Below are 26,908 nucleotides of genomic sequence, written 5' to 3' on the forward strand. Positions count from 1 at the left end.
ATGCATAGATAATGCACCGGCGATTCCAGAATATAAACTTCTACAGATCAGACAATACCTTTCGTACGAGAGGCCCTTAAAAGCATCGAAAGCCGGAATCATTCGGCTAACGCCAACGTGGCCGCGAAGAGCAGACTTGAGAGAAAATATGGCAGAAGGAGGAGGCAGATCACGCTGCATCTCCAAGAACTTGAGAAATTTAAAGCCGTCAGGCCAGGTCACCTGAGAGATATCAAGAAGTTTGCCGATCTTCTAGACGTCGTGGTTAATAATCCCAAAGAAGCAAGACGGCATGAGGAGCTGGGTAATGGCTCGCTCGACGCCAAGCTACTAAAGTAAATGACATCCTCGAAAAACCAGGGCGTCAAGGTCACATGCGCGAGAACGAGGCGAAGCAAGGCCGGAGGGGGTAGGGGCCGGGAGAGAAGTCTTCTTCTTCCTATCTCTTCTCTCCCGCCCCTTTCCCCTTCTCGTTCTCGCGCCTCGTACCGCTACCCTCGACACCTAAGGTACTAGAGGATGACGGAGACAATGCTATCTTAGAACCCTAGACGGGTCTTTGAGAGATACAACACAGAATAATGAGTGCGGAGACCCTACGAGATCGGGTGATTTTAAGAGGCGGAGTTCCAGACCATAGCTGCCGAGACGCTACGCGGGATATCGAAAGGAACCACTGGTGAACATCGTAGAGACCAGACGAACTTTGGGCTTTAGGCAACAAGCAACGACAAAACGATCGCGAGTCCAAGGTGTGCGGCGAAATGCACCCAGTTTCGTTATGTCACACCTTTAAAGCCATGGCCGTACTCAAAAGCTCGGAAGCTTCGAAGCAACATGAGCTTGTGCTATCATTTTTGCTACTTAATCTACGCTTCCCGAAATACAGTAGGGAGATAGAAGGCGGACACACTTGTTTCTGCATCACCCCTTTGGAACAGTCTCCCTATTACGACAATGCGAATCGAACAACCTGTGCCCTTCAAGAAATCTCTAAAAGAATTTTACCATATGATTTTGTTATTTACTGTTAATTTTTAATATAGTTCTTCTTAGTACTTTACAACATAGTCTTATACGTATTAGATAGCTATATAGCCAGCAGTCAAAAAAGGGGTTACTTAATGAATAAACAGAGGCAAGAGAGTGAAGAGACGTTTGCTTCGATTTACGTACAATATCCACAGGGGCGTAGCCAGGGGTTGCCCCCCCTTTCCAGCAGCCAAAAATACAGTAAATGTATGATACATTATCTAAAACACAGGAGAAAGGCCTTAAGAAGGGCCTTTTGGGCCCTTTCCTGTTAAAGACCCTGGCTACCCCGCTGATCCAGGGACTCTTTCTCAAAACACCCGGGAATTCTCGGACCCGAAAACGTTTTATTCCTTAAATTTGAAAAGCTGCCTAATTCCTATAAAATTTGCGGTATCTAAATAAAATATCGTCAAACATCGTATTTTACGACAAATATTCATGTGAAGGATGACCCTCTTCATAGGTTCATAGATTTTGATCTTTCCCGAACTTCTCGGGCCCGAAATTCACATGGCTTAAATATTAAGAAAGTTATCGGGACCTTGCATATATATATATATATATATATATACACCTATCCCAATAAACGTCGGCAGTGCAAATGGCAATTGTCAAATGGCAGTTCTAAGACCAATCACTGCTTATGGGTATAATGATTTGTAAGAATAAAGATTATAAGTAATATAATAGCAGAAATTATCAACATTTCCCTACATTTAGCAGAAATTTGACTAGTTTCATGGTATTTTTTAATAGCATAACTGCCATTTGAGAATTGTCATTAGCCATTTGCACTGACAACATATTTTGAAATAGGTGTGTATATATATGTGTTGTGTTCTAAAATTCATAATCAAATTGTCTTGACAATAACAACTTTGATTATTATTTCTATGGATCATTTGTTTAGTTCTCTTCTAACAGTTCATTAGGTAACAATTTTAACTTAACTTAAAATTCAAAAACATTCTTAAGAACATTTTCAGCCTTAAAGTAGTCCAAAAATAAGAACAACCCAGCCACAACTGAAAATAAGACGTTCTTAGAATAAAAAGTGTACATGGAATTTGTCAAGCGGGTATCTTGGTAACTGACATTATAAAATGGCTTTTTATTGAAAAGATTAACCTACCACCCCATGTCGGGATTCTCTGCTGACCTGTTTCTTTTACCTCGCTTTTCATTAATTCAAGGAAATCGCATTAACCGAATTAAAAAATATTTCATTTTCTATCTATCTAGGCGATGTGTGAGTCACGATTTACAACTGTGCCGCTTTATCGCTTTTAAAATTTCTCGAGTTCACGACTCGTCATATGCGATAAAGTCAAAACCCGAGTGTAAGAACCAAGTGATTTGTCACCAAGCAGAAATGTTGGATTTTAATACTCTAAAATATAAAAACCTGCTTACCCCCTACCCAAACAAAAAAAACAACCCCTATCCCTAAAAAAGGAAGTTCTTATGAAGGCTCACTTGTGAAAAATGAAACCAATTTTTTTAACATCATTTAATTTGCTAAAAAAAATGAAAAATATATGGAAATTATACGAACCTTTCTTGTATGGCTGTTTTAAAAATCTTGGTTCTTATATTACGGGTTTTTAACGTACGCTTCTGGGAAATGCTAGGACCATTCAGCTACAAACAACTAGTTTTTCGAGCCTAAGGGTTGTTCGACTTCTCACGTTTTAGCTATTTAATAAAATAATCACTCTTAAGATCACTTGAAGTTCAATAAAGCGCTTCCCTTCTTTCCATCATGAATTCACCGTCATCTTTGTGACCTACGTCATCGAGGGTGCATATAACCCAGCACGCCTTCAACCTTCCGGTACCTGTTTTTAAATTCCGCTTCCGCATTGGTAATAACGACTGCCAATCATTCTGCAAATAGGTATATATCATGTCCGCACATCATGTAACCTGATACAACTCATGCTTCATAAAAAAACGGTTCACTTTTGTCCTTGTTTCAATTGTTGTATCGTTTTCAATATCGTTTACAAATTTTGCGGTCTATTTGCAAAACCTTTTTTTTTTTTTTTTGCAAAACGGCTTTTTGGGTGGCATACTCGCTCGCGTTCAGGCTTTTGGCGTTTTAGCAAAATAACAACAGCAAAAAACAACTTATCTAGCTCTTACGTATACGCCAGAATGTTTCTTTGCCAGAAAGGACTTATTTCCATTTTAATATTATTTTTTCGACGTTCTCTGGCTTGACAGGCACATCATTTCTGTGTTTATTTTGGATTTGCCTCTCAAAAAATACGTAAAACATATAATACAACCAACAGTCTCTGTTATATTGATTGTGTCTTTAAAGTATTCCTATGTACATTCAGAATCCTGAGACATTAACTGGTGTCGGCGGCCATTTCGCTCTCCAGTTTTTCAAGCTGCAAGAAAGGGTACATGTTATCGTTAATAGAGCTATACAACGCAACCCTTCTAAGTGACTTTCACAAGCTCGACATTTATCATTAATTCAGTTATACAGCTATACCCTCTACTAAGTGACCCCTTTCACAACCTCTTTCAAGCAGCCAAGGCCACAATTTTCCAGAATGAAATAAAATGTTTAGTATTTGCTCAGTGCAAACAATCATCGAGAGAGAGAGAGAGAGAGAGAGAGAGAGAGAGAGAGAGAGAGAGAGAGAGATGTGACTGACTTTTACCACTTTAAGCGGTTTACAAAAATGAATTTGAGGTAGTGTACAGGACCCGAAATGATCCCAGGACCCGAAACGATCCCAGGACCCGAAATGATCCCCAAAAGTACCCCAACTGATCCCGGGACCCGAAACGATCCCCAAGAGTCCCCGAAATGAACCCCAAGGAATTGCAGTAATGGACAAACAAAAGGAATGTGGAAGGATTGGCTTTCAGTTTTAAAAACATATGAAACATTTAAGCGTCATTTTTGTCACTATCCAGAAATTTGAATTAACTAAAACCATAGTATTAAGATTTTTATATACGACTGCGCGGGAAATACAGCTTTCGACAGCTTGGTTGAGTCAACAATTGGGGTCAAATAAAAATTCCCGTGATGGTAATTTGAAGAACCAGGCGTGAATAAATAATTCATACATAACAAGCCATAAACGAATGTCTCCAAAGATTAGACATGCCTCTGCTTTCCCGTAGGAAAATGTTTGTTTGTGTTCGGTGAATGAAAGACCTATCATAAAGAGAGATAGAGAGAAATCATGCAGTGGTGTACGCACTACTACATAAGGAAATTCAAAACTCACATATTGCTTTCAACAAAAGCCACATCTCTTAATATTTTGCAACGGTAGTAAAAGGGTTGTTCGAGTGCATTACTCAGTGTGCTTTTGTAATTCCATCTTCTCGGCCAAACCGGCTGTCGGTAAATATTCGCTCGTGTGAACATGGATTTCGTGGTGAAAAACACGTTTGGTTGTCAAATGAATATAGATTTTTAGGGTGATGTTTACCGAAAACGAGATTTATAGTGTCAGAGTCATGTGTTGGAACTGCAAATGTTTCGAAGGTCAAAAGTTTGGTTGTTCTGAGCAAGGCTGTGCTTTGGCTGTGCTATGTTTATGTTGTACTCCTTTCAATAGCAATTAAAAGTTGTGTATTTGTTTAGGACTCTGTTTATGGGTTTACCGCCAGGGCAATGTAATAAATAGAAGTATTGTATTGGAATTTAAGTTTTTTAAGTCATGTTATTTAGAAATAGATTGGCTGTCAACCCTAAATTACGCTTTAAGAATTCCAAGTATTTCTTCTGCTTTCCCTTTGTCCATTACTGCATTTCCGTGGGGTTGATTTCGGGGACTCCTCGGTATCGTTTCGGGTCCCGGGATCAGTTGGGGTACTTTTGGGGATCATTTCGGGTCCTGGGATCGTTTCGGGTCCTGGGATCATTTCGGGTCCTGTACAGTAGCATGTTAGCACTTTTACTGAAAAAGTCGTCGCCTTTTACGTCCCACGATACTGGTCATTTTAATTTGATTTTGAAAATATTTTTAGGGGCATCTCCCCCCCCCCCCCCTCCCTTCCTACCCAGGCTCCTAACCTCCGCTCCGCTCCCACCCCCCCCCCCACCCCCCCTCCCCCCCCGCTACTGCCTGTACTATATGACACAATGACATGCAGAAAGTGTCTGAATGGCACTATTCAAACGTATACGTATTCAGGCATTAGTGTGGGCAGATATCGACGTAAATAGCCCTTTTAATTTTTTTATATCTTTGTTGACGGAAGCCAAAATGTACTTTGTCGCTTGGTAAATGGGGGCGAGTTCACAGATTACCCAAAATAGCAGTAAAAACAACAACACTATGAATAACACATAAATTCTCATCCGGTTGCCGCTGGTCGTCTAAATATGTCTGGTTGAATACCTCCGCCAGTTGCTCTTTCTCTTGTCGTATGATGTCTTCTAAAATCTTCTCGAATCTCTCCTAAATGAGAAGATATAGTACATAAGAAGGCGTAATTACAGGCTAAGCACTCCAATCCTTTTGTGTACCACAATCAATAAATAGAGCTTTGTAAGACATGTTTACATTCAGGCGCGTACACAGTAGTCTCCTGCGCAGCCGTCCTTAGTGCCAGTCTCCCACGTGGGGATGGATTCGAGACTGACACTAAGGACGGCTGCGCAGGAGACTACGTACACCAGGCCCGTACCCAGGATATTACTTGGGGGGGTGGACCTATTTTTTTCCGGGGAGGGGGAGGGGGGGCTGCGAAATCCGAAAAAGTGGTCCTAATTTTTTTTCGGGGGGGGGGGGGGGGGGGGGGGTGCGAAATCTCTGATAAAAATCTTACCAACCTCGAAAAAACAAAAATGGTTTTTTATGTCTTTGCAGTATCTCCACGGGAGGTTTATTGTCGGATTTGGATCGGAGTGACCTGGCTTATGCTTATGCCTTATAGTTTTGTCTAAAACTAGCACGTCTATTGACAACCAAAAGTGGACTTTCGGCCGTTGTGGGGGGGGGGGGGTGCGTTCGCACCACCTGCACCCCCCATGGGTACGTTACGGTAAAATCCTGGGTATGGGCCTACTAGAGGGTACTTACCTTGAGAAACGGGTTCGCAGCACCACTGACTCTTGCAATCTGTTGGTGCTTGGAGCTACGAATTTCCTCCAAGCGCTCCCTGGCTTCTTCTAGCTGGGTCTTGAGCTCTACAAAACGGTGAACCATTACAATAATCAGCATGATGATATCATCATAAACATCATCATTGCTATAATCATTGATGCATCATTAAATCATTATTGTTACCATCACATAAACATTATCACCATAATTTGATATTATCATATCCATCACATCAGAAAAAAAAAACATTATAAGGACAATAATAGTGGCAATCATGAATACATCATCCACACCCAGCCATCATAATCAACCTGTAGCCATCACCACCATCATAAACAATAGTGATATCACTACTACCATCAACATAATTATCACCACCATCATTATCATCATATCACCACTATCAACATTATTCAAATATCATCAAAATCATATCACCACTATCATCATCACCACCAATATCATCATCAACCACTATCATCATCAACCACTATCAGCATCTACCACTATCATCATCCACCACTATCATCATCATCAACCACTATCATCATCATCAACCACTATCATCATCTACCACTATCATCATCCACCACTATCATCATCATCAACCACTATCATCATCATCAACCACTATCAGCATCTACCACTATCATTATCATCAACCACTATCATCATCATCAACCACTATCATCATCTACCACTATCATCATCCACCACTATCATCATCATCAACCACTATCATCATCATCAACCACTATCATCATCTACCACTATCATCATCCACCACTATCATCATCATCAACCACTATCATCATCATCAACCACTATCAGCATCTACCACTATCATCATCCACCACTATCAGCATCTACCACTATCATCATCCACCACTATCACCATCATCTACCACTATCATCATCCACCACTATCATCATCATCAACCACTATCATCATCATCAACCACTATCAGCATCTACCACTATCATCATCCACCACTATCAGCATCTACCACTATCATCATCCACCACTATCACCATCATCTACCACTATCATCATCCACCACTATCATCATCATCAACCACTATCATCATCATCAACCACTATCAGCATCTACCACTATCATCATCCACCACTATCAGCATCTACCACTATCATCATCCACCACTATCATCATCATCCACCACTATCATCATCATCAACCACTATCAGCATCTACCACTATCATTATCATCAACCACTATCATCATCAACACTATCATTATCATCGACACTATCATCGTCACCATTGCTATCATCACCACTACCATCACCAGCACCATCATCATCATCACTACCATCATCATACACCACTATCGTCATCATCATCGACCACTATCATCATCAACAACCACTATTATCACAAGCAACATTATAACCCCCACCTACAGTATATCATCACCAGCACCATTAACACCACCACTATCATCATCATCATCATCATCATCAGCAGCAGCAGCGGCAGTGGCAGAAGCACCATCACAAGTACACCACATTAGCCACTACCATCACTGTCTTTGTCAAAAAGATCAGCACCTTTTTGGAAAACTACAGCAATGACTTACCACTATCATATTCTTCATTTTCATCACCCTCAACATCAATATCATCATCATCCTTTTGGCTAATGTCAGGTTCATCGTCGTCTTCGTCACTGCTTGCTTCTTGTAGAATTGCAAGAAGCTGATTTCGGTCATCATCCTCATCATCACTGTTGTTATCAATTTGAGGGCCACCTTTGGACAAGACCCTTGGAGACACTCCAGAGGCACTAGCTAGATCAGCATCAGTCGGGAGATTCCTTTTTGAAAACAAATAAATAAAGGGGAAGTTAATGGACTACCAAGCAAAAGGGACAATGCCTTGAAAGTAACCTTATAGCTTTGAAATACTTTTTAAGGAAATTATAAGATCTTGCCCTGTGTACCTCTACCATAAGTGATCTAATAAACGCCCGGGGCATTTAAAAAATTTTAATTGCCTGAGGTGGGGCGTTTAACAGATAGGAGGCGTTTATTAGAGAGGGGTGTTATTTACAAACTACGAAAATATAGCAAACCCAAGTGCAGTGGGGTTCTAGTCTCAGTCAGGACCACATTAAATTATAGCCTGCGAAGCAAGCAATTCTTGACATTAAGCAAGTCTCACCCAGTAGGAGCCAAACTCAGATAAATTAAATTTGATTTATACCACCGAAATTCCTATGTCATTTGTTTTTAAGCTGGGAGGGAGGGGACTGTAGGGGTGGGGTGTTAAATAGAAGAGGGTGTTACAATTGGAAGTAGTATCCAACCTTGGAAACCAAGGAAAAAGGCTGAAAAGCCCCTGGGTCTTCATATATTATAATGCAAACTATGAAAAAGGTTTTAATGATCTAGAAAACTCGAGAATTGAAAGATTGTCACATACTTTTTTGAATCATCAGGTTTCTCTTCATCATTGATGACTTCAAATGCTAATGGAAGTTAAGGTTACAATACAGTAGAATGTGTTGATTTTAACATTGTCAGATTAAACCTAAAGCTACAAATAAGCTACATTTGCATTTACCAAAAGGTGTGGGGTTTATTGTAAGAAAGGTCCATTTTAATAACATTTATTTAACAAGGTTTGAAATAGATCTTTAAGAAGTTTATGGTTGTATAATCTCATGTCCATATAAACAAGCCTCAATCCATTCAAAAATAATAAGTTTAGTTTAAAGGATACTGACTTTAGCAGCACTTAGATCTGTCCTCAACAATCGTTTTACCTCTTTTTCAATTTCAGGTGACTCTGAAACCTACAATCAAAATAATATTAACAAAATCAATATCAACTGAATGGATCATTTTAGATCAATGTTTTTGGATGAATTTACATGTAAACTGCACTGCTGACCGGTGCAGTTTACAATCATAAGTTTAGTTAAGTGTATAAGCACTTTTAATAAGTACGGTACTATTGGCCAGAGTCATCATCAGTGCTTTAACACCCCTTAATACAGGTCAAGGGGGGGAATGTTGGGGTTTATTTATTTGTATTGGTGTATTGGTATTTATTTGTACATTATTGCCGCCAAAGAGCAAAAAACATGCAGTGATGCAGTATCTCAAACCACTGAGAGATGATGAGATGAAGGGTGGATGGGGAGGGTGTGCGTTTTTGCATAAAATCTGACCACCACTAGAACAAAAGGGATTATTTTTCCATCACCACTGGACATATATTATTGCATTTGGCTACAAAAAAGTTTGACTTCTAGATTTATGACACCAGAGTGATCTAGCTTTTTTTAAAGTGGACTTTTGGCTCCCCCCCCCCACCCCACCCCTGGGTACCGGCCTGTTATTTAATTTCAATATTCAAGGCTAACCTGACCCAGATTTGATAAGAAAAACTTGTACGACTGAGCTATCACAGCTTTCTAGTAGTGGATTAAACTATAAAGTGACCACCCTTAGGACCATGCTTAGTGGTGTGTACAGTGGTACCTCTATAAGCAGCCACACTGGGGGCAGTGCTCAGTGATGTATACAGTAGTACCTCTATTACATACCACCCTCTGGACCAAGAGTTATGTATACAGTGGTACCTCTATTACATACCATCCTCGGGACCAAGAGTTATTATGTATACAGTGGTACCTCTTTTAAAGAATCATCATCAGGAACGAGCTCAGTGGTGTATACAGTGGTACCTCTATTACATACCACCCTCAGGACCAGGAGTTATGTATACAGTGGTACCTCTTTTAAAGAATCATCATCAGGATCGAGCTCAGTGGTGTATACAGTGGTACCTCTATTACATACCACCCTCAGGACCAGGAGTTATGTATACAGTGGTACCTCTTTTAAAGAATCATATCATCAGGAACGAGCTCAGTGGTGTATACAGTGGTACCTCTATTACACACTACCCTCAGGACCAGGAGTTATGTATACAGTGGTACCTCTTTTAAAGAATCATCATCAGGAATGAGCTCAGTGGTGTATACAGTGGTACCTCTATTACATACCACCCTCAGGACCAGGAGTTATGTATACAGTGGTACCTCTATTACCTACCACCCTCGGGACCAGGAGTTATGTATACAGTGGTACCTCTATTACATACCACCCTCGGGACCAGGAGTTATGTATACAGTGGTACCTCTATTACATACCACCCTCGGGACCAAGAGTTATGTATACAGTGGTACCTCTAATACATACCACCCTCTGGACCAAGAGTTATGTATACAGTGGTACCTCTATTACATACCACCCTCTGGACCAAGCGGCCATCCTCTATCCAATATTTGGGAGTCAAAAAGAAGCCCTAATGCATTGTTCTAGCAAATTATGTCCCAAGAATGCAAGCATATACATCCAACAATAACACTCACTTTTTTCTTGGCAATTTTCCTAAACCTTCTTTTTCTGACATTCTTCAATGGAGGGGTAACTGTAGAGAAAGTTTCATTGAAGATTAATTTTTTTGTTAGGAGCAAAAAGTACTGTAGATTCACATGCTGATGAATCAATCTTTATGTGTTTTATGATCACATACTTCCATGATTCCAAACAAACTTCTTGGATTCCCTTTTGTGGTGTCTTTGGTCCTCATCTTCACTCTGACTATCTTGGTCTTCATCAGTGCATAACAGCATCTTGGAAAAAATAGTTCCTTTGAAAATAACTCCAGCTATCTTCCTAAAGATCCTTGTTTTTGTAGATAAATGGCTACAAGGCCCCAATTCAAAAGAACATAAAAATAAAACATTTGTTCAAATAGCATACAGCTAAACAAAATCAACAAGCCTTTTTTAAATCACTTTCAAACAAAAACCAAAAAGGCCAGGAACCTGTCTGTGGTGGTGATGATGGTAGGTGGTGGTGGGGAATGATGATGGAAGTGATGAAAGATGATTATAGTGTTGGTGATGATGATGATGATGATGATGATAGTGGTGGATAATGATGATAGTGGTCGTGACGATGATTGTTGTGAATGATGATGATAGTGGTGGTGATGATGGTTAGTGTTGGTGGATGATGTTGATAGTGCTGGCGATATTTATAGTGCTGGCAATAATTGTAATGGTTGCGATAATTGTAGTGGTGGTGATTATGATAGTGGTTGTGATGATGATACTAGTCATGATGATGATAAATGGTGGTGATGATGGTAGTGGTGGATGATGATGATAGTGGTGGTGATGAAAGTGGTGGTGATGATGGATAGTGCTGGTTGGTGATGATGATAGAGCTGGGGATAATGGTAGTAGTGGAGTTGATAATGGTAGTGCTGGAGATAATTGTAGTGGAGGCGATATTTGTAGTTGTTGCGATAATTGTAGTGGTGGTGATTATGATAGTGGTTGTGATGATGATATTAGCCATGATGATGATAAATAGTGGTGATGATGGTAGTGGTGGATGATGATGATAGTGGTGGTGATAATGATAGTGGTGGTGATGATGGTAGTGGTGCTGATGGTAGTGGTGGATGATGAAAATGCGGTGGTGATGATGATAGTGGTAAATATTGATGATGATGGTAATGTTGATGACGATGATAGTGGTGATGATGCTGATAGTGGTGATGATGCTGATAGTGGTGGTGATGGTAATAGTGGTGGTAATGATGGTTGTGGTGGTGATGATGATAATATTTCAGTGCAGTACCTGGCAGATATCTGCTGTTTTGTAAAAGCTTTTGTCATCAAATGTCTTGTGTGTCTCCATAACACAAGGAAGATCAACAAGCTGAGAGAATAAAGAAAACAACAGATCTTAAACATCAGCCACAAATGCCTCATTATAGATACAGGAAACTAACCAATAGGGAGAAAGAAGGGAACTTGGATACTAGCATTTCATTGCATTGGGAACAAACTGTATTTAGGGTAATCTCAATTAAACAATCATAAATTACATTCCACCCATTTAATAGTAAAGGGGAGGGGCATCACTCTTGATCTCTTACCTTTGCTGAGAGTGCTTCATCTCCAACTCTGACAGTAGCATGTCGGTAATCAGCTGAAAATTTACAAGCAAATCTCATTCAATACAAAGGAGAGGGGGTAGTGCTATATAAACTTTGGGGTGTGTTTCTTGAATTTCTAAACAGGGCTGGCAGTATCACATGGATGTGTGGACTGGCTTAATTTGACTTCCATTGTACCCGGTCTTGTCAATCGAAAACAATTTGACAATAAATAAATCAATAAAAACCAATGAAAGCTGATTTATTTTTATCAATTGAATTTAAAAATTGTTAAAAATCGAACACACTTTTAAAAAAATAATGAGTTTTATTGATTTCTCAAAGTTAAATAAAATAAAATAAAATGATCAAGACATTATCAACAGACATTATCAACCTGAATTTGCTTAACTGTTCCTATTTTTAAAGGTTGTTTAGCCTGAAATGCAGGCGTTTGCTAAGTGTTTTTATCTCTATATAAATCTTGCATGAATCAATACAAGTTGGCTATAAGTTTATTTAAATATAAGTTTAATGACAGTTGGGAGTCTAAAGCATAAAACCCCTGAAAACCACAGCAACATTGCTGCTGCCCGTGCGCAGTGAGAACAGCGGCTGATTGAATCAAGCTAAAATGTGCAAGACATTTTCTAATTTTTTTAGAGGATGTTTAGGGGATGTTAGCAATTAATTACTCTTGTCTGGAGTATGAGACTGTCTGGGGCTTGAGACTGTCTGGGGCTTGAGACTGTCTGGGGTTTGAGACTGTCTGGGGTTTGAGACTGTCTGGAGTATGAGACTGTCTGGGGCTTGAGGCTGTCTGGGGCTTGAGACTGTCTGGGGCTTGAGACTGTCTGGGGCTTGAGACTGTCTGGGGCTTGAGACTGTCTGGGGCTTGAGACTGTCTGGGGCTTGAGACTGTCTGGGGCTTGAGACTGTCTGGGGCTTGAGGCTGTCTGGGGCTTGAGACTGTCTGGGGCTTGAGACTGTCTGGGGCTTGAGACTGTCTGGGGCTTGAGACTGTCTGGGGCTTGAGACTGTCTGGGGCTTGAGACTGTCTGGGGCTTGAGACTGTCTGGGGCTTGAGGCTGTCTGGGGCTTGAGACTGTCTGGGGCTTGAGACTGTCTGGGGCTTGAGACTGTCTGGGGCTTGAGACTGTCTGGGGCTTGAGACTGTCTGGGGTTTGAGAGCAATTAAAAATTATTCGAACAACCCTTTGTTGTGAAAGAAAAGTAGTAGAAAGAAAAATGCAAATAAAGAAAACGAAAAACAAAAAAAATTGTTAAACATGCAGGTAAGACTTTAACCCCTCGAATTCAGGCACGCTACCAATTTGGCCATCAAGGCAAACGGGAAACTTCAATGAAAAAAATAAGGTATTTATTTGGTACCTGTTGTAATCGAAGTATCGCGTCAAAAATTTGTGAAAAGACGGAACTCATTTGAAAAATTAGAGACCTTAGAATGATTCAACGAATTTACAATTTTGACAAAATATTAAGTTCTAAAAAAGCTTTTTCTTAAATAACTATTAAAAATTATATTAACAAATATTTCCTCTAGCGATAAAAGTACTTGATTCGACGAGGACAAAATAGACTGCTCATTTTAGGAAGGGGGTCATTTTTTATAGCGTTGAGCATAGGAACTCTAAATTTCAGATTAGGTAGATTAATGTTTGTGGTTGATTACAGTTAAGAATTGGTAATATAAAACTTAAAGGATTTAGAATTTTCAGGCTTTTCTTTGATCATACGATAATTGATACCCCAACTTGAAGAAATTGATTTTAGGCCTTATAATGATTAAATCCAATTAGAACTGCGTCCCTGCTTTTGTTAACTCAAAAACTGACAAAAACTAATGTTTAAAAAATTTATATTAACAATTTTTTTTCATAAGCACATTTTTCCTTAGAAATAAGGGTAAATGCTGTAATTAAAAAAAACACAATTTGACACCTATCTCGGAAATATTTTATTTATAATTATACAAATAATCATATTGAATAAGAAAAATAATAATATTGCTCTGGAAATTAAAAGTAGTTGCTATCACCTTGGTTGGATGCATATTTTTAATTCCATTTATCCCTTAGACTGTTGCTTGAGTATCTATATCTTGTTGTGTTTATTTTACATTTATTAATTTTTTTGGTTGTGGGTACTTTTCAAGGCCGGTACAGGTCGATCGAGGGGTCAATGTGTTAAGCAGACAAGGTACCGGCCCAGCAAAACAATTTCTTGATGCTGTTTGGACACCATGTTGAGAGGTGCTGCAAGTAGTTTACCAACATCTCCTTTGTCTTGTAGTCAACTGAGCTTAGCAGTGCTGTTTGCGTCCCCTCCCCCCCCCCATCCTTCCCCACTTGGCTTAGTGAAGCTGCTGGGAGCATTTATATTTACTTTTTGTGTATGTGTAATAGCTACACAAACCAATGTACGCTAAAATGTATACGGTGTAAATAAAGTATGACATGCTGTGGCATGGTGTGGCGTGGAATGGCATGGGGTGGGATGGTTAAGGTGAGCAAGACTGGTTTAGATGACACTGGTATGACTGTAGAATACAAGACCACAAGCTGTAGAATAATTTGATGGTCTGTGTAGGACTGGGGAATCCAGTCGGTATGTTTTACGAGGCGTAAAACTCACAATATGAACGTTGTGTTGATTTATTTTCCTGGTTTAGATTATAGTATCACCTTGGAATTCAATTGATAATTTCTCCTTGATTGATCCTCCGCTTACATATTTTTTCACAGCATCAGCTTGCTTCTATAATAGAGATAACAAGTAAACTAGTTTATGTGTCCGATTCTCTGCTTTTATCTATAATAGGACTATGTGCGTTCTATCCCAAAACAGAGCGATCATGGAAGTGGTAATCGATTACCTTAGGAAGACGTAGCACAAACTGATTTTCCAGCTCACCACTATCGTAAGACCGAATTTTAGACATAATTCCTTAGATCATCTGGCTAATCGCTGAAAATAACCATCTAAAAAGCAAATTCACGTAAGCTCCGCCATCTTGGATAATAAACTGCGCGCGCATCCAAAATAGACCCCAGACTTAGACTTATTGCGGGCGCTTGTGTTGTTTTACAAAGCATTCTGGGTAAACGTGGCTTGGAAAGAAAATGGGAAGATCCTCCAAAGATAAAAGAGATATTTATTATCGCTTAGCCAAAGAAGAAGGCTGGCGAGCACGAAGTGCATTCAAGTTGCTGCAACTCAATGAGGATTTTGACTTGTTTTCTGGTGTTAGTAAAGTCGTAGACCTATGTGCAGCCCCAGGAAGTTGGAGTCAAGTGTTGAGTAGAAAGTTGATTGAAGAAAAACAAGATGAGGAGGGAGAAAAACCAAAAATTGTGGCAGTCGACTTGCAAGCTATGGCCCCTCTACCTGGTGTAATACAGATACAAGGAGATATCACAAAGGTAGAAATATTACCGATTTGTAAACTTTAAACATAAGTAAGTGTGTCAATACAATTACCAAAGTTGATTTCTCATAATGGACTAGTCAATTAAAACCCTGGACCCCCGAGACATAACATGGGTCGAGTGTTGCATAGCTGTCAACTTACCCACATTAGGTGGGTGTCACAAGATTTTGGACCTCATTACAAGCCTAATTATTGTGAGAATGTTCATACATTCCCTGTATTCGCCCAGGAAGCACGGGTGGCGAAGTGTGTTAGCGCGTCAGCCTCTCACCGCTGTGGCCAAGGTTCGAATCCTGGGTCAAACTGGGGATTTTTCCGGGTTCCTGCCTTGGTTCGAATTTTTTTTTCACATATTTACTGTACTGTATTTCATGGTGACGGGGCATGGCCATGAAAGGACCCTTTTGTAACGCTACATTTCTCCAGGGGCGGAGGTTGGAACAGTAACTTTTCGCCAAATGAGTTGGGATTTTTAGCTGGGCTAGTAATGCAAGCCCTGACAAAGACACTGCCAGTCACATTCTTTGAAAAAAGTGTCCTGATCATGTTGAGGTAGAAAACTAGACCTACCTACCTTATGTTGGGGCAATGGGGGTAAGGATTGTATCAGCACAATTTCCCCCGGGGACTGGAAACAAATTAAAATGTAATACCACCATATGTTACATTCCCCATTATTTCCTACAGATCTTGGGACCTGGTTTTTAACTGACTAGGGCATTAAGGTAAAGCAGACTAGGAAGGTGGAAAGTATTTTATAGGGTTGTGGGTCAGGTATTTTGTGGGGTACTGTTATTTTTGGTTGAAAATCTTTAGACTAGGTAAAGTATTTGGAGCCTTCATGTTTGTGGCCAAGTATATCCTTGGGTCCATTTAGGGCTGGGACAATGGTACCTTTGAGCCCTAAATGATATTATTATAATGGTATGGAGTTCATTTCAACCTACTTGCAGGTATAGAAACCAGAACCATTGTGTTTATCAGCACCTGAATAATAAGAATACCCCCAATCAAACCAATAAGCATTAAGCCCCAAATAAACAGAGATGAGAATTATGAGAGTCAATGGGAGTTTCACTCTTTCTAGCTTTCACAGCAAACAAACAGTCTTTGAGAGTTGGTGAGAGTGGTGAAAGAATCAGCATACCCCACTTTCATGTACACAATTTCGTGCTATTCACATGTTTCAGATTTCGGGAAATAATGAGCATAATGTTGAGTTTGGAATTTATAATAATTATTTGAATTCTTGATTTACCACTAAATTGTGAATAACATATTAATTAAATTTCACTTTTGATGAAAACTGCTGACTAAAATACTTAACTGTATCAACTCTCATGCAATTTAATGGCATCAACTCTCATCAACTGGCAATTTAAATTTTAACAGGTACGAGTGAATGACAGTCAATAAGATTGTGTGAGAGTGCATGGTCAAATGGTGATGAGAGTTGAAACTTTCCATTTGATTGAGGCTTTAGTCTGTTATGTTTTAACTCTAGACATCAACAGCGAACCAGATTATTAGCCATTTTGAGGGAGAGCACGCAGATCTGGTCATTTGTGATGGTGCTCCTGATGTTACGGGACTCCATGACATAGATGAATATATCCAAGGCCAGCTCCTTCTCGCTGCACTCAACATCACAACACATGTACTCAAGCCTGGTGGAAATTTTGTTGCCAAGATTTTTCGAGGGAAAGATGTGTCTCTTCTGTATGCACAGCTCAAGGTATTTTTTCCAACAGTGACAATCTGCAAGCCCCGTAGTAGCAGGAATTCTAGTATTGAGAGTTTTGTGGTTTGTCAAGGCTATGCTCCCCCACAAGGATACAAGCCAACCATGTCAAATCCTCTCTTGGACAGTCATCAAAATCCTGACTTTAACAGGTAAAGTGTTAAGTCTTTCTGTCAAACTTTCTAATAGCCAAATTCTTTGTTGCGCGACCTGATTGAATCCAAAATTCCTTTCTTTGTTTGGGAATAGTGCGTAGTCAATCAAACCAAACAATCAAAACCAGACAAAATATTTATTGTAAATATTTAAACATGGTTTTCAAAGACCAGAATTTAGCTATTTATATGTTACTTGTGAATAATTGTAGGCTACATAATATAGATTCTCAGGTGCAACCTTAGGGAAGGGTCATTATTTAACTGGAGGGGAGGAGAGCTGCTATGTTTGGGGGAGGGTTGCAATATTTTGAGTGCCGATTTGGGGAAGGGCCTTAATTTTTAAAATGGGTTAAGGGAGGGCCATATTTTTTTTAACAGGTGTTCTTATCAATTCCCGAGCCTCCTAATAGTCTAGAATTATAAAATTTTCAGGGGAGAACCCCAGACCCCCTAAATATTAAATAACAAAATGTGATGGGCCTCTCGCCTGCACTTTCATGACTTCTTTTTGGCTGGCCTTCTACTTGTTTTATCTTTGAAGTTTCAGTTTTTCAAATTTCCGTTCATGTCACTCCCCCACTAACTTTCAGATTGGTAGTAAAAAAATATATACAAATAAGAATTCTGGTGGAAAGGAGCTTTAATGATGCAATTTAGCTTTCAATTAACAATAATGAAAAACATTTAACTGGGCATTATGCCCCCGGAACCCCCTATTTATATACAATACTATATATTTATATACAATACTATATATTTATATACAATACAATACCCTTTGAATATGGGCTTGAAATCGACACTGCTCCTGACTTGATGATGCTTAAAGGCCAGCTCTGCCGCCCCTTGCATGGGTTGTCTGCTAAGACCCCCTCACACACATTATTATTTGGCACAGGGGTCTCCCCTAAGCATGTCCTGTTTTCTCAATATGTCCTCCTCGGACAGTATATTACCGGGTAAAATACTGTACCTGAATAGTTTTTTCACTACCTTTTGTAAAATAGTGCTCTGAACCCAAAATAGTGCTCAGCGCAATAGAAAACAGCAACATTTAGGCCGTCTCCCAGTTAACAAAATATAAAGCATTTTTTTTTTCTTGACAAAGTGACCAGTCTAATTTTTAGTACATCACAGCAATGTAGCAAGAGTGCTTATACAATCCATAAAATCTTTTGGTCTTTTGGTGGTAAGTGCCGTACATAAAGAGTATCCCACAGCTAGACTATAATTTTAATAAAGTGAACTGGTTATTTTAGGGGGTCTCCTCTAAGCATGTCCCATTTTCTCAATATTCTGTGAATTGTTTTTTTCAATTCCTTTCGTGAAATAGTGTGAATACGACCTAAAATTTACATGAACAAAGTTAATGGTATTACCTTCTTTTTGTTCTGGAGGGCCTTAATTTTTGGTCGCCCTTTTGGTGGATGGTCACATTTTTGGGCTTTAAAAGAGGGGGGAGGATCTCAAATTTTGAAACACAAAAAAAATCAACTTAGCAGCCCCCCCCCCCCCCCCCCCAAATTAATAATGACCCTTCCCTTATTTGGAATAGGTATGTCCTCAAAAACAAAGAAAAAAATATAAACAGCTTGTTTGAGAGACCATTTACTGTTTATAATATTGCAGAAAATTGATAATATTTCAAGATAAAAGTTTCCAAGCAAGGACATTTGTGTCAAGCACTTCCCAAAGGGTGGCTGTTCAAGGGGGATCAAGGGGAGTAGATAGGATGGATTGGATTTTGTAATATCTAGCCCTTTTTGTATGTTTATTTTCTTGTTTGTCCACCATCTTTTGCATGGTTACAGGCCAATTGTTAATTTTTAACTCATTATCTACCAATAAGTACATTACATGAAAATGTGTAATGTAACTCCCATGAATAAAGCCAAAGAAAAGGATTCTGAATCTGATTGTCTTGCTATGTTATGTATTTCAGCCTTGAAGGTGTGAACCGCATTGTCGTCCCATTCCTGGCTTGCGGAGATCTCAGTGCTTATGACTCTGACCAGACTTATAAACTAGATGTCCAAGAGGGTAAAGAATACACCTCGCTACCCCCAACACAAGGTCCAATCGATCCACCGTACAAGACTGCTTGCTTTTTGAAAAAGAACACAATGCTTGCTTCTCAACAGGCTAGCTGTACAACAACTAGCAGTAGTGAGCTACAGAATACAGGAAACATTAAGGGTAATTGAATATCCAGTTGATACCACCCACACTATTACAGATTATGTCCATACATTATTGTGTCTATAAGTGAGCTACCAATGACAGTTTTCTGTTTTGTCTAACTCACTCTTAAGTAACAGTTTTCATGTACCCCAAGCCCCCTTGGCTGAAAAAAGTGATTTATTAGAAGTCACTAATTAAAGCGACTTATTAGAAGATCATCAAATATCATTTTTCCCTGGGTGCACAGCATATCCTGGGTATTTGATAATATTTTTCTAATCTCAAACCATTGTAAAGACGTTGCATGAGGGCTTTGGTATTAAGTTAACCCCCATTCCCAATTTTTCCATACAAAATTATAAATTATAAGTTATGAAATAATATATCAGCAAATCCCTTAAAAGCAAACAGGAAAGTAGGGAGAGGTCTTTCTGGGGAAGGTGGGATTTTTGTGGGTTGAAATCATTGGCTGGTACTGTATTTTTGGTTTCAAAATATTTACCACCTGTTGGAATTAAAATATATTTTTTAACATGAAATAGAAGGATGGTGTGTTTTCTATTCAGCTCATGATGATGTGCAGTCATGTTGTTGTAAAAAGTGTCAGGCAATTTTGGTTGTAGAATTCTGTTTTGGGAAGTCGGTTTCTATTCTCTGTATTATAGGAAACTTTAGGGCTCTGATAAACCCCTGCTAATCACATGTTTATGACAGAGTAACCCCCTGGCATTTGGGTATAGGGGTGCTATATGTTATGGGGCTTAAGATCAATCAATTAACTCTTTCATAATCATAGTTGTGTTTGATTCTTAGTTTTAAAGTTGTAAACAACAGGCTAGAGTATCCCCCACCTTGGATAAAAATGTTTGATACCTGGTCTTCTTATTCTAATACAGGCAGTACAGGTTAAGCTACTTATACCTACACAATGATTGATACCTGGTCTTCTTATTCTAATACAGAAAGAACAGGTTAAGCTACTTATACCTAAACAATGATTGATACCTGGTCTTCTTATTCTAATACAGTACAGGGGTAAGCTAGTTGTACTCACTCCTTGGATAAAAATGTTTGATACCTGGTCTTCTTATTCTCATACAGGCAGAACAGGAGTCAGTTAGTTGTAAAGAATACAGTTCGGATGCTGTTAACACAGGCAGCCCATGGTGAGTGCCAGTCAGTAATATGACGACTACCATAATCACCATAAGAGAGATATCTCTCCACATTAGTGGTTAGTAAAGCCCTATTTGGGGAGCATAAGTTAACATTTTTTTGTCAGCCATGTTGGATTCTATGTATAGAGAGCATAGGCAATAATATTTAGTAAGTACAGCTTTCTTTATCCAGTTCTTCGGCTATTAAATTTAGCAATTTTTTTATAGACACCTAGCTATTAGTCATTTTTTAAAGAATGACTGGACCTACCTGTGAATAAAGGAACAGATAAGCTCACTGGCCACTAAATAGAGAGACGTTCGAGGCTCTGGGACCAGGGTAGTAGAATGTTAAACTGGTATGTTATTCTTACATTAAAAAATATATATATTATAATATATATAGGATTTGGGAATCCTTGGTCTGGTGTCTGAGTGTTCCAACAAGGAGAGGTTAATATATGAGTGAAATGAAGATGGGGATAAATCTCATTGTGTATAGGTAAAGTTTATTTATTATCCCGAGGGGCACCAAAAATATGGGGGAAGCGTAAGGGGGGGGGGCACGGAAAATTTTGTTCCTCCTGAAGGGGGGGCCAACTAATTTTATCCATTACTTTTATCGAAATCCTCACGCCCTCCCTCGGGATAATAAATGAACTTTCCCATATATGGTTTTTTAAAACCATGCATGCACAATACATTGTATCATTAAGTATATACATCATAATATATAGAAATCAATTCTCAATGCTCCTCAGATCCTCAACTCTACATCTAAACTTGTAGAAGGGTTATGTAATCTTGCAACCCTATATAATATTATCTGCTCTGCAATCAATGTGTTTTATTGTGAGTCTGATACATTGATCCAACCAATGGCGTTTCTTGATTCAATCTATGCTATGTAGATTTATTTTGTCTGCATTATTTTTTTAGATTTGTTTTTCATACTTTAGTAAACATAACAGTCTAGTTTTGATTCATTTTAGATGAATCATAATTTGCATATTCATTGTCTCATCAAGAATTCATAACTGACAGAACATAAAAAATATCTTGTTTTTGCATTCATTGTAAGCTCCTAAAAAAATCATTACATTTACCAAATATCATCTTTTTCAACACTGAAACTTTATTATTGAAAAAAATATTGAAGAAAAAAGAGTGTTGTTTCTTCAAAACACTTAAAAAACTATTTGTTTGGCTTTTATGCACCAGTATATGTGATGCCTACTCTCTAAGTTGGAAGGTCCCACTATTTTAGCCAAAGGGGTTTCTTTGTAAACATAAAATTCTGGGGAAATGTCTCTATTTTGTAGAGATATGAAATTGTAAATGAACATACTTAATAGAGATAATAATCGATTGTCTCCATTAGTTTAAACATTGAAAAGATTACAGTACTACTTATTATTGTAACATTTTCTGCCGGCACATGTCATGTGTGTGTCATGCAGTTTAATAAATGTAATAATAAATCTTAAAAATGTACATGTCCCTCAAATAAAACACCAAACAACATGGATTTTTTATATTTTTACTAACTAACTCTTGTGTTAAATTACTATATCTTAAACATCGGAATGAAATTCTACATGAAATGGAAATGTGGCTGAACTAGATCTGTCATGGTGTCTAAGTGCCTCTTTACAAATGCAAAGTTTTTATTGATAATAGGCAATTGTAGTTGCCATGTTTGCAGATATGAAATCAGTTGTATACACATCTCTAAAAATATAAGAGGTATTTGATTTCAGATCTGCAGGCCGTCCTAGGGCTCTACACTTGCTAATAGCAAAGAATATTATAATTTTTGTGATTACAAACAGCTTTTCTTGACTAAGAAGTTTTTTTAAGATTTGCTTTTCTAAAAAGGAACCTTTTTTTGTCTGTTAAGAATTTTATGTTGCAAATAATGCAATGTCTGAACATTTTGTCTGACTTTCTTTTAGAAAACGAAAATTTGAACAAGAACAACAACCAAACTGTGTTACAAGGGAGAACCTGCTATCATTTCTAGTTTGAGTCCATATCATAGCTATATCATAGCTATTATTCTTAATGGCTTGGTCAAATTTTGTAGAGCATTTATGCCTTAATGCTTTAGGGGACATGATATTTTACAGAATAACTGTTAACTTTGTTAACAAATAAAATTGGATATATATATATAAAATGCATATTACATAACCTATAGAGCAAGGTGTCATATTTTTTCCTTTTTCTTTACAAATAATTATAATAAAGCAATTTTGAGTTGTTGGAACTCACTGTATCTTTTTAAAGTTTATTCGGAAATTTGCTAAACCAAGACCCATCTCATTCAAATGACCCTTCCCCAGAAAAAGATCTAACAGTATATGGATGTTCAAAAAATTCAAAAGTGGTTATAAAACAATAAAAACAATTTTAAAGTCAATCTTTGAACTGGAGCATTAGACCATGATATGCAAATAAGTCAGGACTCACCGGGGAACAAAGTATGACCTACAAATCCAAAACATTAGCAGACCTTAAACAACCTATTACACGTATTTACTGATAGCTTACAATAACTAAAACATTGGGGAACGTAAGGGTAATTGGAGTTGCACTTTGTAGTCTAAAACATGATCTTGGCTTACATTGTAAGCTACCATAAAGAATCTGTTACCAACATAATAGATATTACTTAATGCTAATTTCCAAGTGTGTATCAGGGTTTGATTTTAGTGCTCAGCTTAAGTAACCTCAAATATTGAAGGGTAGGCTAGGAAATGAAATTCCTAACTTACTGATTTGTGAAAAAAAATGTTTTGTCCTCTTGCAAATTATACCTTGGGTGTTCAAATCAAGCCCTTTAAATCTATTAAAAAGTCAAACACCTTGGCCTATAATATCCCCTAGTAACTCCAAGTTTGGAATAGAACCAGTGTATGTAGTCTCCAGGTTAGTTAAATTTCCAGAAGATTGGTCAAGTAGAGAAGTGAGTGATGGTGCTTTTTCCAGAGCAGCTAGAGGAGAAAATGCATTAAACTGTGTATCATTGTTATTATTCCTTGAGACTGGAACACTACCTGCTTCAGGCATGCCCATGGTTCCATTATAACCACCAACAGTCTTCTGGATGTCTGACCTGTTGGAGTACTTCATGTCCTGTGTGACAGACTGGGAATTCAAGTCTCTCATTGCTGACCCGCCATAGGCCATTCCATGATCGGGGTGCTGCTGTTGTATTTGAACTCCTGGAGTTGCCATGGTAGCATTCACCCGCTGTTGGCCCTGAAGGTGAAGTATTTGATTTGACTGAGGGGCAGTCATATTTGGAGTTCTACTATTGTATGCGTATCCTTGAGCGGGGCCTCCCTGGCCCTCTATCATAGAAGGGGCTTGTCCAGGCATACCTCTCATCTGGGACATTGGTCCATTGTAACCTTCATGGTTAGCCTGACCATATGCACCTGCTGGCTGGCTCATAGCACGATGGTACAGAGGGAATGAGTTTCTCCTATTGTACTGGTAGGATCCGCAATTCATATCCCCTTGGGGCTGCTGCTGCTGAGGCATGGGTCCTTGCTGCTCATTAACTTGGTACTGCTGCATCTGTTGGGCATACTGTTCCTGATTAGGGTACCCCTGTGACATCACTGGCATCGAAAGCTGCCGCTGAAACTGGTTTCCCCGCATGTTTGGATAACCACTGCTTGAGTAAGCCGGCATGTTTTGCATTGACATGTTATTCACCTGTGGCGGGGCTTGGCTCATGACTTGTTGGTTGCCATAAGGGTTGTATGCCTGCTGTTCAGGTATACTTGGGTGTGATAACCTTTGCGACATGTTCTGCTGTGCATTCATCCTATTGTAAAGTGCCTGCTGTGATGCCTGGGAATGCATCATGCGTTGGTACTGTAAAGAAGCATTACTAGGGAAGCCTGTTGACATGATACTCTGATTTTGGTCCTTCGACGAGTACATGTTGCCATATTGGTCGGAGGTAGAAGGCGGCATAGGGGGCCGTAACCTCCCTGCCGGTGTAACTTGTGGCATTGTTCCTGTATTGGGCACTTGGGCTTGTGATCCTGAGCTGGCAAATCGCATGTCATAGTATTGCATGTTTTGTGCACTATACTGGCTCATATTAGTAGAGTCCTGGTCTGGGTTCTCAATGAATCCTCTTGCTCTCTGACTCTGCGCTTGCCTCGCTAGTTGCTGCAAGTGCAGGGCTGTGGGTCCAGTAGCCCCTTGTTGTCCTCCAGTGAATTGGTGTTTTTGGGTAGAAACCGGGTTAGTAAGTGAACTTGGACTCTGTTGGGCTGACCTCGTTTCGCGCGTAACGTTATCCATTTGTCCCGGTTGACTTGGTCGTTGTAACTGTCTATGCTGTTGTGGCGAAATCTCGTTATTGTTTATCGGGCTACCCTTGTAGCTCTGACTTTGATATTTTCGAAGAACATCCTCGAAATCTTTTAATTCCTGTTGTAACCCCTGACCGGCAAAGCCATCATTTGTGTTGTTGTTCTCCGAGGTACGCACTGAGGTATTGCTTATAGATACACCATTAGCCATTGCTTCATGCGGCGCCCCGGGAACCGAGAGCCGTCCACCATCGCACGAAACCACAATCTGCCGAGGCTCCTGCTTGAACTCACTTGGGGCCTGCTGTAGGGTATTTGGCGATTGCGATTGCAGTCTAACGTTGTACGCTTCCGTGTTGTTGGTTAAAAGCGGTGAGGAGCGCGAGCCATCGTTGACAAAATGCCCACCAGTACTAAGGTTAGGATTCGACAGAGTCTCTATAGAGTCGAGTTGTTGGCTGGATGCGGCCGTGGAGTGTTGGTCATGTTGAGACCCTAAATTCATACCTTGAAGCTCATGACTCTGCAAGCCAGTATTGCTAAACTCGTCCGTTCTTTGATATTTCGACAGGCTTTCTCTGCCTTGGCCATTTTCTTTATCGTTGTTCAGTATATTCACCGTGTTACTGAGCCCTTGGTCATATTTCCTCTTTAGAATTTGCTGCTGTAGGGAGAGAAAATGTAAATAAACTTCGGGTGAAAATAAAAAGCATGTGCTTACACACAACAAAATTCAAACAATCAAACAACTATCAAGAAGACTGCTGGTGAATTGTGTGCATAATTACGAGCGAGTTGCTAGCATGTGTCTTATTATCGTCTACGATCCGTATACTAACCTGTAGTTTAGCAGTTGTAGACTTCCCTACTTCTGGTCCGTTCGACTGGTGCTCGTTTTTCGCTCCAGCGTCGTGTAGCTTCATTTTTGGCTGCATCTTTACGGCGCTCCTGTCGATGGCCCGCTGGTGAAGCATCGCTGCATCTTGCCGCACCTGATCTTCTCTTAGTGCTTGCAGTCGATCCTGCTTGCTTTGGCAAGTATTATGGTGCTCTCGATAGCCCGTTAAACGCACGCGAAGTTTGTCGACAACTACTCGGTGCTTTGGAGTCATTCCCGTGTCCCCCATTTTTGCCGTAGAGCAGCAAGCGTTCTATGGATCGCTAGCAAATCGTTCTCGCTTTGTCGCCTCAACCGGCGACTGGCTTCGACGAAAGGGTCGTTAACGTGGCCCTAAAACCCGACACATTAGGTAGAAATCCAAGGGAGCCTCAAACATAGCCAAACTAACGCAGCACATACATACACACTATGGAACAACCACTAGTGGCAATGTATCGAGGGTCGCCAACTTATGACGTCACGGTGCCGCGACATTCAAGAAATCCATCTTTCATCAGCGCTCAAGCGAGAGGCTTGTTTTTAGGAAAAATTTTTACACGTCGCTTGTTAGACTACCTGATAGCTTCCGCGCTACCACAGAAAAACGTGTAAACATGGCGTGGTATTGGAAGTTTGCTGTCGAGAGGTTTTACATGCGTGTATAAGTGTATTATTCAAGCGCACGCACTGTTTCATGTTTATTTGTTATATGGAAACTGCTCTAATTCTATGATAATTACTCGTGTAATAAGATATTGTCACCGTCTATTGCCGACACTTCAGCTATTGCTCTCAGTCTACAGTAACAACTCTATTAAAGACGCGAAAACTTTTTCTTTAATTCGGCATGACGGTGTAAGTTTTACTGATCAAAAGCGATTTTCTTGCTAGCCTG

The 26,908-nt window shown here is 39.4% G+C and overlaps 3 protein-coding genes across 6 annotated transcripts; 1 reads left to right on the top strand and 2 right to left on the bottom strand.

Annotated features, from left to right (window-relative positions):
• Positions 1-1,015: 1,015 nt before the first annotated feature.
• On the bottom strand, positions 1,016-15,172 carry LOC5506839 (transcription initiation factor TFIID subunit 7). Its single transcript, XM_048733444.1, has 12 exons — positions 15,005-15,172; positions 14,814-14,886; positions 12,109-12,161; positions 11,808-11,888; positions 10,690-10,789; positions 10,526-10,584; positions 8,866-8,938; positions 8,566-8,611; positions 7,722-7,957; positions 6,099-6,205; positions 5,415-5,474; positions 1,016-3,434 (listed from the first exon to the last, which is right to left on the bottom strand). The coding sequence occupies exons 1-12, from the start codon at positions 15,068-15,070 to the stop codon at positions 3,393-3,395; spliced, it is 996 nt and encodes a 331-aa protein (XP_048589401.1). The 5' UTR covers positions 15,071-15,172; the 3' UTR covers positions 1,016-3,392.
• A 21-nt stretch (positions 15,173-15,193) lies between these two features.
• LOC5506835 (putative tRNA (cytidine(32)/guanosine(34)-2'-O)-methyltransferase) lies at positions 15,194-22,993 on the top strand. Of its 3 annotated transcripts, XM_032375292.2 has the most exons (5): positions 15,196-15,551; positions 17,064-17,452; positions 19,401-19,654; positions 20,741-20,805; positions 22,752-22,993. In XM_032375292.2, the coding sequence occupies exons 1-4, from the start codon at positions 15,252-15,254 to the stop codon at positions 20,758-20,760; spliced, it is 963 nt and encodes a 320-aa protein (XP_032231183.1). In that variant the 5' UTR covers positions 15,196-15,251; the 3' UTR covers positions 20,761-20,805; positions 22,752-22,993. The 3 variants fall into 3 exon arrangements, with proteins under 3 accessions (XP_048589403.1, XP_032231183.1, XP_001627518.2); XM_001627468.3 differs by lacking the exon at positions 22,752-22,993 and having other exon boundaries at positions 20,741-22,324; XM_048733446.1 differs by lacking the exons at positions 19,401-19,654; positions 20,741-20,805; positions 22,752-22,993 and adding an exon at positions 19,088-19,338 and having other exon boundaries at positions 15,194-15,551.
• On the bottom strand, positions 22,323-26,821 carry LOC5506834 (mastermind-like protein 3). 2 transcript variants are annotated; one of them, XM_032375286.2, is made up of 2 exons: positions 25,973-26,821; positions 22,323-25,794 (listed from the first exon to the last, which is right to left on the bottom strand). In XM_032375286.2, the coding sequence occupies exons 1-2, from the start codon at positions 26,258-26,260 to the stop codon at positions 23,656-23,658; spliced, it is 2,427 nt and encodes an 808-aa protein (XP_032231177.2). In that variant the 5' UTR covers positions 26,261-26,821; the 3' UTR covers positions 22,323-23,655. The 2 variants fall into 2 exon arrangements, with proteins under 2 accessions (XP_032231177.2, XP_001627503.2); XM_001627453.3 differs by having other exon boundaries at positions 22,323-25,797; positions 25,973-26,814.
• Positions 26,822-26,908: the final 87 nt, after the last annotated feature.

This window comes from Nematostella vectensis, chromosome 10 (assembly GCF_932526225.1).
Source record: "Nematostella vectensis chromosome 10, jaNemVect1.1, whole genome shotgun sequence".
NCBI classification, from domain to species: Eukaryota; Metazoa; Cnidaria; class Anthozoa; order Actiniaria; family Edwardsiidae; genus Nematostella; species Nematostella vectensis.